This window comes from Fonsecaea nubica (genome assembly GCF_001646965.1).
Source record: "Fonsecaea nubica strain CBS 269.64 chromosome Unknown Scaff61, whole genome shotgun sequence".
NCBI lineage: Eukaryota > Fungi > Ascomycota > Eurotiomycetes > Chaetothyriales > Herpotrichiellaceae > Fonsecaea > Fonsecaea nubica.
In genome coordinates this window covers 80,043-93,000 of record NW_019173734.1, presented here as the reverse complement: position 1 = coordinate 93,000, position 12,958 = coordinate 80,043, and the positions used below count along the sequence as shown (strand labels likewise).

Genomic DNA, 12,958 nt, shown 5'->3' with positions numbered 1-12,958 from the left:
TCCTCCACTTTGAATCTCGGGCGGGAAAAGAATTCATGTATATAAAGGTTGGTTGGATCGCGAACCTTTCTGTGTCTGGCATAGAATGTGCTAGTTCGATATCTTTCAGACTCTATCTAGTCGGCGCAAACCTCGACCATTTTCTTCCTCAACACTTTCGCTCTCAGCTCCTGTTTCCCTTTCAACATAAGACCATCCTTTGTCTTTTGAAGCGATGCAACCCGGACAAGGCACCAAGACAGTTCGCCCAAGTGTCGTCGAGGATGTCGAGACGACGCCTCTTCTGCGAAACGAAGAGGTCCAACACGGCAGCGACAGTGACGCCAATGTGGTCGACTGGGAGGGTATAGACGACGCGGAAAATCCTCTCAACTGGAGTGCGAGGAGGAAAACCATCAACATCATGTTATTATCCTACATGACCTTTTTGACGTACGTGCCGCCACGAGACGCGGAACATGTGCTGACCGAGTTTCTCTCCATCCAGTCCGTTTGCATCATCCATGTTTGCTCCTTGCGTGCCGCAGGTCATGAAGGACTTCAACGTCGACAATATCGAGATGGCCTCTCTGGTTGTCTCCATCTATGTGCTCGGCTATGCCTTTGGGCCTTTGGTTATTGCGCCGCTCAGCGAAGTGTACGGACGGAAAGCGTTGTACCTGTCCACCTCACTTTTGTTCCTCGTCTTTACGCTCGGGTGTGGCTGGTCCACGAGCATACACATGTTAGCGGCCTTCAGATTCCTGGCTGGCACCGCAGGCTCCTGCCCCATCACCGTGGGCTCCGGGACCATCGCGGACACATTCAAGCAAGAACACCGGGGGAGGATTATGGGCCTGTGGCAGTCTTCCGTCCTGTTTGGGCCGAGGTGAGTTTTCTCGTTTTGCTCGTTTTGTTTTCGTTCTTCTAGGAAGACAATGGCCATGGCGCAAGGTGGTCGAGCTTACGGACTGTGTGAAATACAGCCTGGGCCCTGTCCTTGGATCCTGGATTGCCGACTCATGGAGCTGGAGATGGGACTTTTATGTTCTCGCCATCTGTGTAAGTGGGATCTGCCGACACAGGATTTACTTTGCTCTTTGACATGGCTTGCTGACTCCCCCTTGTGCCATTCATTAGACAGCCGTCTACATTCTGCTGGCCATCCCATTTCAAGATGAAACGTACCCAGTCTTACTACTGGAAAGAAAGGCGGACCGGATCCGAGCAGAGACGGGCAACGGGCAACTGCGGTCCATGTTGGCGACTTCGGCCAAATCCCCGCGAGAACTGCTTGTCATGTCGATTACCCGGCCCCTCAAACTCCTGTGCGGGTCCCTCGTCGTGTTCAGCAGCTCCCTCTATGTCGCCGTCGGCTACGGCTACATGTACCTCATCTTCGCCACCATCACCCGGGTGTTTTTGGACCAGTACGGTTTCGACAAGAGATCCGTCGGGCTCGTCTTTCTCGGAGTCGGGCTCGGCCAGTTCATCAGTCTCGGCTTGTTCAGCGCCACGTCGGACAAGCTCCTCAGGAAGCTCGCCGCGGCCAGGGGCGGCGGGGAGATGAAGCCGGAATACCGTCTGCCCCTGCTCTGGCCCGGCGCCGTCTTGATTCCTGCAGGCTTGCTCGTCTACGGCTGGTCGGTCGTGTACAAGCTGCACCCCATCGTCCCCATCGTCGGAACCGGCCTGCTCGGTGCCGGCACCCTCTGGACCTTCCTCCCCATCGGCATCTACCTGGTCGACGCGTTCACCGTCTACGCCGCGAGCGCCACCGCCGCGACCACCGTGCTCCGCAGCATTCTGGGAGCGGTGGTGCCACTGATCGGTGCGCGCCTGTACGAATCCCTGGGTCTGGGCTGGGGGAACACCCTTTTGGCCGGCGTGTCGGTGGCCTTGACACCCCTGATCTGGGTTTTGATCCGGTACGGCGAGACGCTCAGGAACTCACCCCGGTTTCAAGTCAAGCTGTGAAATTGTTAGTTGCCGGTAAATTTTATTTTGCAAGTCACATGTGTGCGACGGAGCATTTTGACCGTGGGCTGTGAGAAAAAAAGGAAGTATTATCCCATCGGAGCGTTACCGGATATTCACCATCGAGGGGATTTCGTCTGTGCGTTTTCTCTCTTCTTGCTATGGAATGGATCATAAATAGCGTATCAAGAACACGCAGCGTTACAACCTTTTTGGGGAATTTTGGACAAGGTTGCCAGGCCGGCACACAGAGGAGTAGTGAAGTTGCTATATGGTACAGATTTATGGCAAATGAAGAGACACGACACAGACTCTCTATCCCCCTCCTTGCGAAAGAAAAGCTCTGACGAGGTGAGAAGCTTTACTTTGACAGTCTTCTCACGTACAAGAAATATGCTCCAGTGACACCAAGTGTCGCCGCACACAGCATTCCGACTCGCCTCGCCTGCCGGGCCATGTAGATGAAGAAGTCGTCGGTCTGATTCGGGGCCTCTCCAGGCTTCTTTACGATGCTGGAAACTCGTTGCACCACTTCGTCCAGCACAGCTGGAGGTTTTGCGGTCGGTATGGTCATCGAGACTCGTGATGTTGCAAAGAGCTCGGGCGGGAACACGACGTCGGACGGCTGGGAGGCTGTAAAAGCGACACATTAGCCTGGGCCATGAACAGACACGAAAGGGGATCGGGGGAAAGTTTACAAGAATAATGAGGGGTGACTGTGGTAACAGAGCCCAGAGAGTAGACGTCGCTTGTTGTCCATTTCTCAAAATAGTCCGAGTTGGCTTTGCTGTAGGGCGCGAGGAGCGCCAGGAACGCTGGTTTCGTCGGAAGTTTGCGCAAGGCATCTATAATGTGGTCGATGGTCCGGTAGACAACGACCAGCAGGACGCCAGCTCGACGACCCTGGTCGAGGGCAGCTTGCAAGCCTCGTGGCCTCGTATCCGAGCGGATTAATGTGTCAAGGTCGACCCGGAAGACACCAGGGGAGAAAGGGCCAGAGCCGTTCAGATGGAATTCTGCAGAGGCGGACTTCTTGTCGGCCACCCCCACCCCTGTGCCAGCGGATATGTCGTTGAAACTCTGCTGAAACCGCGCGATCTCGTCTTGTCGAAGGAAAACTGCATTGACGGCCTCGGGTCTGATACCTCTGAAGCTGAAGCTGTCGAGGACCTGCTTCGCGATGTCGTCGTGGGATTTGGGCCCTTCGTCCACGACGGCCAGGCTTGCACCGGGTGTCGTTTTGACGAAGCGGGCATTGGTGTTGGGCCGGTTCAGTATTTCGTGATATGGTTCGGCATCGTCGGCTAGAGAATAAACAGATATATTCAGCAAAGACACAGAGAGAGAGCACTAGTAGGTATTCTGATTAAACTTACCGAAAATGGTTATCAAGTCGGCATCTCGGAGCGCGGTTACATCGTCCTCGAATTTCTCGAGGATGTGAATGGCAGCAGAGTCGAGATATTTGGGCGCTTCCCTCTTGAGAGTCATCCAGAAGGCCGTCGACTTCTGAGAGAAGCCATTGGCAACGACGACCGTGTTGCCCACGGCGATGTTGGTAGCAAGGGTGCTGAAAACGAATCGGATCGGATTGGCACTATCCACCACGACCATCGAGACTCCCACGGGAAGAAATTGCTGTTTCAGTCCTCGTTGTGGACCGGGCAGAGATTCCAGGGGAAAGGAGATCTTGGACAGGTAAACATAGTGCCTTGCGATATCCTCAAGGACCAGCGCGAGTTCCTGCTCGTACTGTCGTTGTGTCCCCCCTGAGCCATTTTCTGCATCTTCCCACACACCGTCAGCCTTATCTCGCCCGGGAAGAACAGACAATGATTCCACTCAGGTGCTTACCCTTGCACAAGCATTGTATCAAAGTCTCCCTCTGGGTCGTCAGAAATTCACACAAACCATACATCTGCCGCTGCCTCCAGTTCCAGCTGGAAGTGGTGGTTTGAATTGCATACGCGGCATGAGCGCTACGGACGGCACTAGCCGTCGCAGATGAGCCATCTTCCCTCGAAGCCATTGTCGCCGCTGTAGATGATGCCCGTATGCAGGAGGTCCGTCGTCGGGTCGTTGGGTCGCCGGGGGAAGAACACAGGACGTGACGATGATGACGATGGAGGGTTGCACGAACACCTTGCAGCCTCGTCAGGCGGAATGAAAGGGTCGAGAACTCGCCCAGCAGTAGCCTGTGACGACGTACTAGGTACTGCTAGCATGGCCAGGAAAGAAGTTCCTAACTCATTGGATTAGACTCTCCACCAGTACCGAGTACTTCAGTGGCAAAAGCAACGAGGTACTCCACCGCGACCCCAACTTCCGCAGAAACCACCAAAGTTTTGTCTCCCCGACTTCTCTTACTTCTTGTGGGTAATTTCGCTTGGGGGTCTTTCGGGTCGTGGTGCGGCCGGAGCCGAGCAAGAACCGTAACCGTAAAGCCTCGCAACTATCATGCATTAGAGGCATGCTCCGGGAAAACTTAGCCTATATTACCATTTACGGCCGGGCTTTCAAAGAGCCAAGAGACATAGCTTCGCCGAAAGATATGCCCGGCCTACTTCCTCGTCGACGGAAATCTTGCGCCCAGGGGGCTCTCGTTCTCCCGAGCCATCTATTATTGTTCGGCGAATGCTTTCTAACCCGAACCCCAACCTCGGCTCTTACAGGGGTAACGTAGTAACGTAGCGATTTACGTTGTTGGAGGTAATTTATCTTCCGGCGTTACCAATTACACTATATGCCAAAGTGGCGTAGGTACTACACTACTAGGAATCGAAATCGATGAATCGACTCCCTATTGAGCATCACCTAATGAGTAATCGAATCCTGCAAACGCTGGCTGGGCGACGTCCCATGTAACCTCAGACCTTTGAGCCAGGAGCTTTCAAGGGAAGTCCAGATCGATGGGACTGGAATGTTAGCATAGAAGCATGCTAGAGGCGCGAAAGCCACTCATGAGCGGAAGACGTCTCCTGGACCATAAGCCTCGGTACTAAATGGACGATGTCGTCTACAAGCCACACGTCGGACAAGTCAGCTCGTTGGCAGCAGACGTCCCTTCCAGGATAATGGCAATACCACCCGCGCAGAGGTCTACGACATATCCGTTAGCCCGTTTTCGCACAGAGCTGAGCACAAAGTTGTGTACGTGGACTCATCATGAAAAGCTGGACCCACTCATCGAATATATCGTTCCTATACCGCCAATGCCCAAGATTGTGGCGGCTACCAGGACATATGGTGTAGCAAGTAACTCACTCACTGGAGTTCGAATGAACTTGGCAGGGTTCCGTACGGAATCACGCGCGTGAACATGGAGATACTGACAGTGGCGCCATCCCAAGACTTCTGGGGCCAAGTCTGCGGCAATTGGTGATACTCCACCGCGACTGTGAGCAAAATCATAAAAGTCGAGCAGATACAATCTCAAAGCCGATCTTTCTCCCCCAAATTTCTGTTCCAGAATCAATCGAGAGAAACCATCAGAGATCAAATCGAAGTAGATACATCCTGGGCCCCTACATTCAAACCGCCACAGTCGGGTAGTAATTATTAGCGATAGTGCCATTAGTCTACTCATAGCATACAAACTTCAAAGGAGCTTTGAGGACGTGACCTTTCAGATCTATGAGAAGAACGCCGACATTGGAGGCACGTGGTACGAGAATCGTTATCCCGGCCGTGCTTGCAGTAACCCTTCGCACACTTATGTCTGGGTGAGTCTTTGTCCCTTTATTAGACACGGCTTTTGCTGACTGGAAGCGGGTGTTTCGCAGTCTTTCGACCCAAATCCCACGTGGTCAAGCCCTTATGCTTCCTCCTCCGAGATCTACGAGTACTTCAAACGCTTCCAGTTCCGATTCAATCTAGGTGAGAAGACTAAACTCAACCACCATGTTGTTGATGCCACCTGGGACGATGCATCGGGTCGCTGGGAGGTGGTGATCAAAGACCTCAGCAGCGGACAAATCACCAAGGGTCATTGCGAGGTTCTGATCAATGCGGGCGGCATTTTCAACCACTGGAGGTGGCCGGCTATACCTGGCCTGGGAAATTTCACGGGCCGTTCATAGTGCCGCATGGAATCAAAGTCTCGATCTCACTGGCAAGCATGTGGGCCTGATCGGAAATGGGTACACTCCTTCACGAGTCCCCTACGCCATCACTGCCGGTGCCTGGTGCGCATGCTGACTTGGATATAGCTCATCAGGTATTCAGTTTCTGCCTGCCATCCTTCCGCAAGTGTCTCACTGTACCACCTTCATTCGTGAGCCTACGTGGGTCGCTGTTGCCGGTTTCTCAGGCTTCAACCCTCGCAAATTCACCCAGGAAGAGAAGGCGGCATTTTTGAGTGATCCGATCAAGTTGCAGACCTTGCGACGTTGGCTGGAGCATAACGCAAATAGAACTTTCCCATTGTTCTTGGAAGATGGCCCGGCGCAGTCCCAAGTCCACTGAAATGTTTGTAGCGACCATGAAGGAAAAATTGCAAGACCCAGGAGGCAAACAGCAGAAGATTCAGCGATCCTGGGCTTCGCTAGCCATATTGCGATAACCCCAGAGAGGATCCAGTCCTCCAGGGGGAATGCCAGTCCTCCTGCTCCAAACCAAGGGAAGAGGCACAATGGAAGCAGAAGCAGTGTGATGATAAACCCGGTAGCTCCTCCCAAACCACCCACGGCCAGAAAATCAGAGCCTGGGAACAAAAGGCTGAGGCCAGCCGTCCTGATCTTGGTGCTGGGTAAAGCATAGAACAGAGAAAGTCCCAACGGCCACCATCACGAGGTATATTCGCATCGGTTGCTTCTGCATGCTATCTGTCAGTGTTGCAAGACCAGTGAAGTTTGGGATCAGCAATTCACTAATGTCTTTTCCTGTTAGCATGATACAGCTTGGAAATATGCATTGCCATTACCTCTTGGATAGTCCCTGAATCGACCTTTGCCGTCCAGGTTCCAACCTCTTGTGACATTCTTCTCAGGTCTTTGCACTGCTTGGGTGGGCGGTAATTGCGTGCATGCCATTTCCTCCGAAAGAATCAAGCCTGTCACCAGACAGGGTGATGGTGGCCGTGTTGACAGTGGTTGTATTGGTACTCATGATTGACCCCAAATCGACAGTAGCTACTGCTTTCTGAAAGTGTTTGTTGCTCAAGATCTACCTTGAGACGTTCTAGGAGTGAATAAATATATACAGCTCGTTCAAGATCGCTCGGCCTAGAGTTTGAGCCAAACACTCGCCACCAGGTCATTTTGTATCCCTCCCCCGCAGCGAGTCCTCGTAAAGCCCGCACTGGACGATGTCGTCCATTCTTCACAAAACTGTGCCCATGGATAGCTATGCTCGCGGATAATAGCGCCCCGAGGTTGAGAATTTCAGATGGGACTATCTGCAGATCTCACGATTGGTGTCATCAGACCTTGCTAGCTGGATTTGCTGGATTCACTGCAGTAATGCTGGAGACAGATGACAAGGCAATGCAATGTTCAGACGCTTACCCCTTTTAGTAATACACTTGCCCGTTTTGGTCTAGTTTTTTGCAGACAGCTTACTAGAAATGGCATAGCCTGGTTAGGGTGCTCACATAACTGATACCCTCAGGCTTTTCCTGCTCTTCTTTGGGTGGAGCAGATGAGGCAGATGAATACCCTTAGCTTTTGTTGCCTTCTGTACCTACCGCAACTCATATTGCCCAGCCTAATCTTTCTTTAAAGGCTCACACGCTTCACAAACATTCAAACGGCGCTTGAGCGGACACTTTCTGCTTCGCCGATATGGCAGCGTGCTGCCTTTATAGCGGGTTTATTCTCTCCGTGTTTTGCGAAAGCACCAGGTCATCTTCTCGTATTGGCTCTCTGATACGCTTTGGGGAGAACGAGGTCGTCTCGATAGCTGTGATGAATGATTTGACCTGGCTTATATACTCAAGATGGCGGATGACGGTCAAGCAAGAGTTATATGTGCTAGGAAGCAGCCGCCAGTTGTTTTACAGCAGAATCGGCGACGCCGCAGGATGCATATATACGGATATCGAAGCATTAGTACATTATTCCATGACCCAACTCTCTTTCAGAGCTTCAATAACAGACTCCGTGGGCCAACCGCTTTCTTTGCCCGTGGCAGAAAGTAAATCAATGATGGCCTCTTGCTCTGGTGGACTTCTGAACCACCCGCCGCCTAGAGATGGTGTCTCAAGTCAGTTTGATGTCCCCTGCCATGTTCCGAGCTTCACCACTTACAGGTAAGCAAAATGGCACACAGGGTGAATCGCGTGGTGACAAAGTCGTTTGATGAGGCGATTCCGCAAGCGAGTCTTGCATGTTCGAGAACGTCGCGCTATCCGTTCGACGAGTGTGGTGTGTAAGGTTAGATCTCGGGTCTGAACGTGCAAAGTGTACTGATTCGAGGTTCACTCACCTCCATCTCAAGATGGGCTCGCTGGTATTTCAAGCCTGCGCCCGGGCGCTGTAAGCTCGGATTGTAAAGTGCGAGCAGTATTTTGGCTAGGTGATAGTATTGCCATCCGGTGGCTGCTTTCCCACGAGAAGGTCAGAGCCTTTACCCATCATCAAAGGGCGTAAGTGTGGAACTGCAAAAACACTCACCATGCCACGGGTCAGACAGCCAAATCTCCGGGAAATAACGGCCGTCCTCTATTGACCGTCCACGATAGAACATTGGCGTGAACGAGGTCGGCTTGTTCTCATACCATTCCTTCACCTTTTGAACATGGTCGTCGTAGGTTACGGAGTCGGGGGGTTCGTCTCCAAAACAAAGAGTCATGATGGCAACCGTGACCCATACCATACGATTGGCCCAGTGACATTCCGGTCTTGTCGTGTCGTTGGTCAAGGGCGGTTCAATCGAAATGGGAGTGCGAGGGGGCTGCCTCTTTGGCAAAGACATGTAAATATCCTGCCGAACAAATTGCCAGAATGCGGCTTGCGACAAGCCCTCACCCAGCGGGCAATCGGGGGAACTGAAAAGGGCCGAAACCCCCATTAGATGGTGGCCATGGTCCTGCCCCGTGATTACGACTGGGGGAAATCCGTCAGTTCCTTTCTGTTGGCCTTGTTTGCCAGACCAAAACATACCGTTCAGCTCCTCATACTTTCGAAGGATAACTACCGTTGCCAATACATTATCGTTGGTCACGCAGCGCTCGTCATTGAGGAGTGGGATCAATTGGATGTTGCACCGCGAATGGTAATCCTCGGCTATCGAGGGCCTTAGGGAAGACACCCGGCTGAGATGGAGGGCAGACAAGGCAAAGATGGCGTTCATGAGCACCTCGCAGTTTGAAGCTCTTTTGGGCACTTCGAGCTGGAAATGTCTGTTTGAATCCGTGACATCGAACTTTTGTGACGGTGCTAAGTATTAGCAAGGAGTCGGGCAACGAACACATTCAAAGGCCTCTCACCCATGGAGCCAGTGTCTGGCAGAAATGGCGCAGCAGATGCGCCTCTGTGCGATCTTTGATCAGGCACGAGGACCGCTCGCCAGCCTGCCCGGAATCGACCTCGTTCCGTCTGGGGTCGCAACTCATGCCCGCATCACTGCTGATAGATGACGTGTTTGTCGCGAACCCGATCAAGCGCATAAAGTCCAAGCTGGTCTCCAAGCTTGTCTCCTCCTCAGGAAAGCTCAGGTCCACTGCAGGACATTGAAGGGCGTCAGACGGAGGACCATTTGGTGCTATCTGATACAGGCTCGTCGTGTCTCCTGCGCCGAGCATGGGCGACGAGTCCTTGCTGCCGCCCGTTGAGAGCTCGTCATTCTGCTGCTGCGGTGACGCCTGTTGGGACAACAAGTCTTCTACCGTGCTATCTGTCAGGAAGGTCACTACTGAAGGAGTCAGCGAGGGCCCAAAAGCTCCGAGCCAAGGAACCAACCGCACAGATGGGAGGAATTTCAACCCAACGACGCTCCTTTCTTGTCTCTTGGTTGTTGGAAGCGCTGCATCTTTTACGTCCTTTGGGCTCTCGCCATTGTGAGAACCGCGGACCCCTCTCACACACTCTCCTTGCAGCCTGACATCTCAGACAGGCAGGCCGTGTCTCGTCGCCTACAAGAGGAAACCATCAGATGTGCTGTTATGTCAACATCCTAGCCCTTTTGCCTGCTTACACTTCAAATGGCGGAGTCGGCACTCTGTGCTATGCAAATCGATCAATAAAGGCGCGGGCTGAACGGTGTACGAGGCTTACCATCCACGACGCGATCGTTGGGTTTCCATGATTTTCTTCGTTGGCGCTAGCAAAAACCTCCTTGCACCCGAGGCTGTTATGTGTCCGCGTCTACATGCCTAGCCTGCAGAAGAACGAGTTCTGATCGCTGATATGCCGAGGGATGCTCCTCGCCGAACAATAACGCAAAGAAGAAAAAAGCACGGAAATGGTCACAATTGGAGGACGGTTTTCAAGAACCAGGGCGCCAAACACTGGTATGCGACACGGATCCCCGGACTTCATATCCTACCCCGCCGGGGAGGGGTGTCGAGGCATAAGGGGGAGCCATCAATCCGGGGTACCGAGAGCAACTCCGCTTTGTGATTGATCTTCAGGCTCTGGGCATCAATAGACTGGCAATCAACCCCCAAATTATGCAGCATCGAGGAACTGCGATGACCTGGACATGCATGACCCAATGAATTCCTACTGGGCCAGGACCCCCCAAAACTTGGCACCATATTCGAGGGGCTCTAAACCCGATTCTTTCGCCGAGTGCAAATGCCCGATTGTTTTGGGAACAGTCGCAAACTAAGAGATTGGGGCCAACACCTCGAGCCGGAGCTTCTCTGAGCCTTTTGACAGAGGGAGTGTTGGAGTAACAGTCTCTCTGTGTTCTTCCAGCTAAGTTTATTGATGGGTCTGCATGGCCTGAGATCCTCTGGTGCCCCCATTGTGAAGTTTTCCATGGCTGGCATCAATTCGTGGGACAAATGTCACCACTCTTCGCGGCCCATCATTCATCGTCACCTTGCCCACGTCGCGCTTACAGGGAGATCAAAGAAATCGATCTCCAGTTGCTCGGCCAAGGGGCATGTCGACGACGACGACGAATCCTGTAGAGGAAAACGTCAGCGCCAATCAAGAGAAGGAGTAGGAAGAAGGGACTTTGTTCTAACCAAGTGCCTGCTTCTCAGACCTCGTGCCTGGAAACCACTCAGGAGGTAAGTTACTCTGCCCTCGTTCGCGACATGTATGAAGGTCCGAGTTCGCTTGCCGTTTTGATGGTTGGAAACGTAGTCCTTGTATAGTGGGTGGTTGAGCAGTCATCATGGCTGCTGCATACAGGAATAAATGAGAAGAAATCATATGTAGCTCATTCCTCGTTTGACCAAGGACATGGGATTGTCAATGATCCTCGGGAGTATATCATGGCCGGCGTAAAGTGAACTCGCTCTGTGTAGATGGACCGCATTGCTTTTCCACCGTTGGACATGTAGCCGATTTCTTTTATTTCCGAAATGACTGGACCATCTAGACCCCCCAGTCCTGAAAGCAACTAGAGCCTGCGTGATATCGGGCTGGCAATCATATATTGGTTGTCGTACATCAGCTCTCCCACCCCACCGTGGTCTTGGTGCATAACTCAGGGCCCCTGTTTCTCAAGTTGTCTGCCCCAATCTCCCCTGCACTGTGGTTGAACAAAAGCCCACGAAAAGAAAAATGGACGAGATCGCAGCACTTCGGCACCTTGAGCTCTACGAGGCGGTGGTGCCCACGAGTGAAATATGCGGCCGCTTACTCGAGCCGCGAGCCGCTGTGATCAACGCGGCACCGCGAGAGACGTTCAAGTACGGCCCGCATCTGCGGCATGATCTGGACTTGTATACACCTTCAAGGGGGACGTCACAGAATAATCCGCTTTTGGTGTTTTTGTACGGAGGCGGGTTTGCGTCCGGAGACAAGCTCTTCGACCTGATACCCGGCGACCTGGTCTACAAGAACCTGGGTTCATTCTTCGCCGAAGAGCTGGGCTTCGACGTGGCCATTGTCAACTACAGATTGACGGCGCACGGCGCCAGATTTCCACGGGGGGCAGACGATCTCGACCTGGCCCTCAGATGGCTCGATGAACGGTACAAACCTCAAGGTCCCAGGGATTTGTACATCATGGGTAATTCAGCTGGTGGGATCCATCTCACAACGTGGCTCTTTTGGCCAGACTTTCGGGACACGATCAATTGGCTCGTCTCGGGCACAGGCACGCTGACCCTGCGAGTCGGCATCACGCTCGGCTGCCCCTTCACGTGGCCCCAGTACGTGATCGACTCAAAGGTTGGGGACAGTGTCAAAGGCTACTACGGCGACGAAGCAAAGGTCAAGGAGAACGCGGCTCTTTTGCTGGTTCAGAAAGCTCTCGAGACCGTGCCAGTCGAGACAAAGTGGCCGTCTATGTTGGTTCTGGTCAGCGAGATGGACCCTGCCGACATCCAAGACTCTGGGAAGCAATTCGTCGACTTGTGGACATCATTTGGCCGCAAGGGCCAATATCATGTCCTGGAGGGACACAACCATTTCAGCACCGTGTGGTCATTACGCTCTGGCGGCGAAGCTGAAGAAAAATGGGCTCGGGATACGGCCAAGTGGCTGCAAGAGTTGAGATGAAATTGAAAATAGGTTTAGAGATTTAAAATTGCAGAGTGAAGCACTTGTGGTTTCCCATTCGCATCTTCCAGGGTGCATAGTTGCTATATCCAGACTCATCCTTTGCTCAGCCACTGGAATAAATAGCCATGCTGTTTGGTGGGCAAACCACGATAATAGCCGGATTCAGGAGCCTGTGACCGTCCATACTACCCTCAACTTCAGCGACCACAGCATCAGGGTGGCCTTCATAGCCATGATGGCTAGTTGCTATATAGCTCCTGTCCACTCCGGGCGCAAAGTGGGCCGCCGTCACCACCAACATCACCACCTCGGCGGTCGCAAATGGAACCTGAAGTGGGATATCCATATTTCCAGCTGGGACTTACATGCTTGGATCACGC

The 12,958-nt window shown here is 52.8% G+C and overlaps 5 protein-coding genes across 5 annotated transcripts; 3 read left to right on the top strand and 2 right to left on the bottom strand.

The window, feature by feature from the left end:
* Positions 1-214: 214 nt before the first annotated feature.
* Positions 215-1,956, top strand: AYO20_08104 (hypothetical protein; the record flags this gene model as incomplete). The annotated part of the gene is made up of 4 exons (XM_022646385.1): positions 215-432; positions 488-868; positions 966-1,041; positions 1,120-1,956. The coding sequence occupies 4 exons, from the start codon at positions 215-217 to the stop codon at positions 1,954-1,956; spliced, it is 1,512 nt and encodes a 503-aa protein (XP_022497641.1).
* Positions 1,957-2,317: 361 nt separating this feature from the next.
* Positions 2,318-3,985, bottom strand: AYO20_08103 (hypothetical protein; the record flags this gene model as incomplete). The annotated part of the gene is made up of 4 exons (XM_022646384.1): positions 2,318-2,589; positions 2,655-3,260; positions 3,333-3,725; positions 3,868-3,985. 4 exons carry the CDS (start codon positions 3,983-3,985, stop codon positions 2,318-2,320), a joined length of 1,389 nt encoding a protein of 462 aa, XP_022497640.1.
* Positions 3,986-4,958: 973 nt separating this feature from the next.
* On the top strand, positions 4,959-6,420 carry AYO20_08102 (integral peroxisomal membrane protein; the record flags this gene model as incomplete). The annotated part of the gene is made up of 6 exons (XM_022646383.1): positions 4,959-5,228; positions 5,292-5,353; positions 5,561-5,678; positions 5,739-5,989; positions 6,036-6,140; positions 6,165-6,420. The coding sequence occupies 6 exons, from the start codon at positions 4,959-4,961 to the stop codon at positions 6,418-6,420; spliced, it is 1,062 nt and encodes a 353-aa protein (XP_022497639.1).
* Positions 6,421-8,008: 1,588 nt separating this feature from the next.
* AYO20_08101 (hypothetical protein) lies at positions 8,009-9,924 on the bottom strand (the record flags this gene model as incomplete). The annotated part of the gene is made up of 7 exons (XM_022646382.1): positions 8,009-8,139; positions 8,202-8,298; positions 8,380-8,495; positions 8,568-8,999; positions 9,057-9,318; positions 9,383-9,804; positions 9,879-9,924. The coding sequence occupies 7 exons, from the start codon at positions 9,922-9,924 to the stop codon at positions 8,009-8,011; spliced, it is 1,506 nt and encodes a 501-aa protein (XP_022497638.1).
* Positions 9,925-11,633: 1,709 nt separating this feature from the next.
* On the top strand, positions 11,634-12,575 carry AYO20_08100 (hypothetical protein; the record flags this gene model as incomplete). Its single annotated transcript, XM_022646381.1, has 1 exon — positions 11,634-12,575. One exon carries the CDS (start codon positions 11,634-11,636, stop codon positions 12,573-12,575), a length of 942 nt encoding a protein of 313 aa, XP_022497637.1.
* Positions 12,576-12,958: the final 383 nt, after the last annotated feature.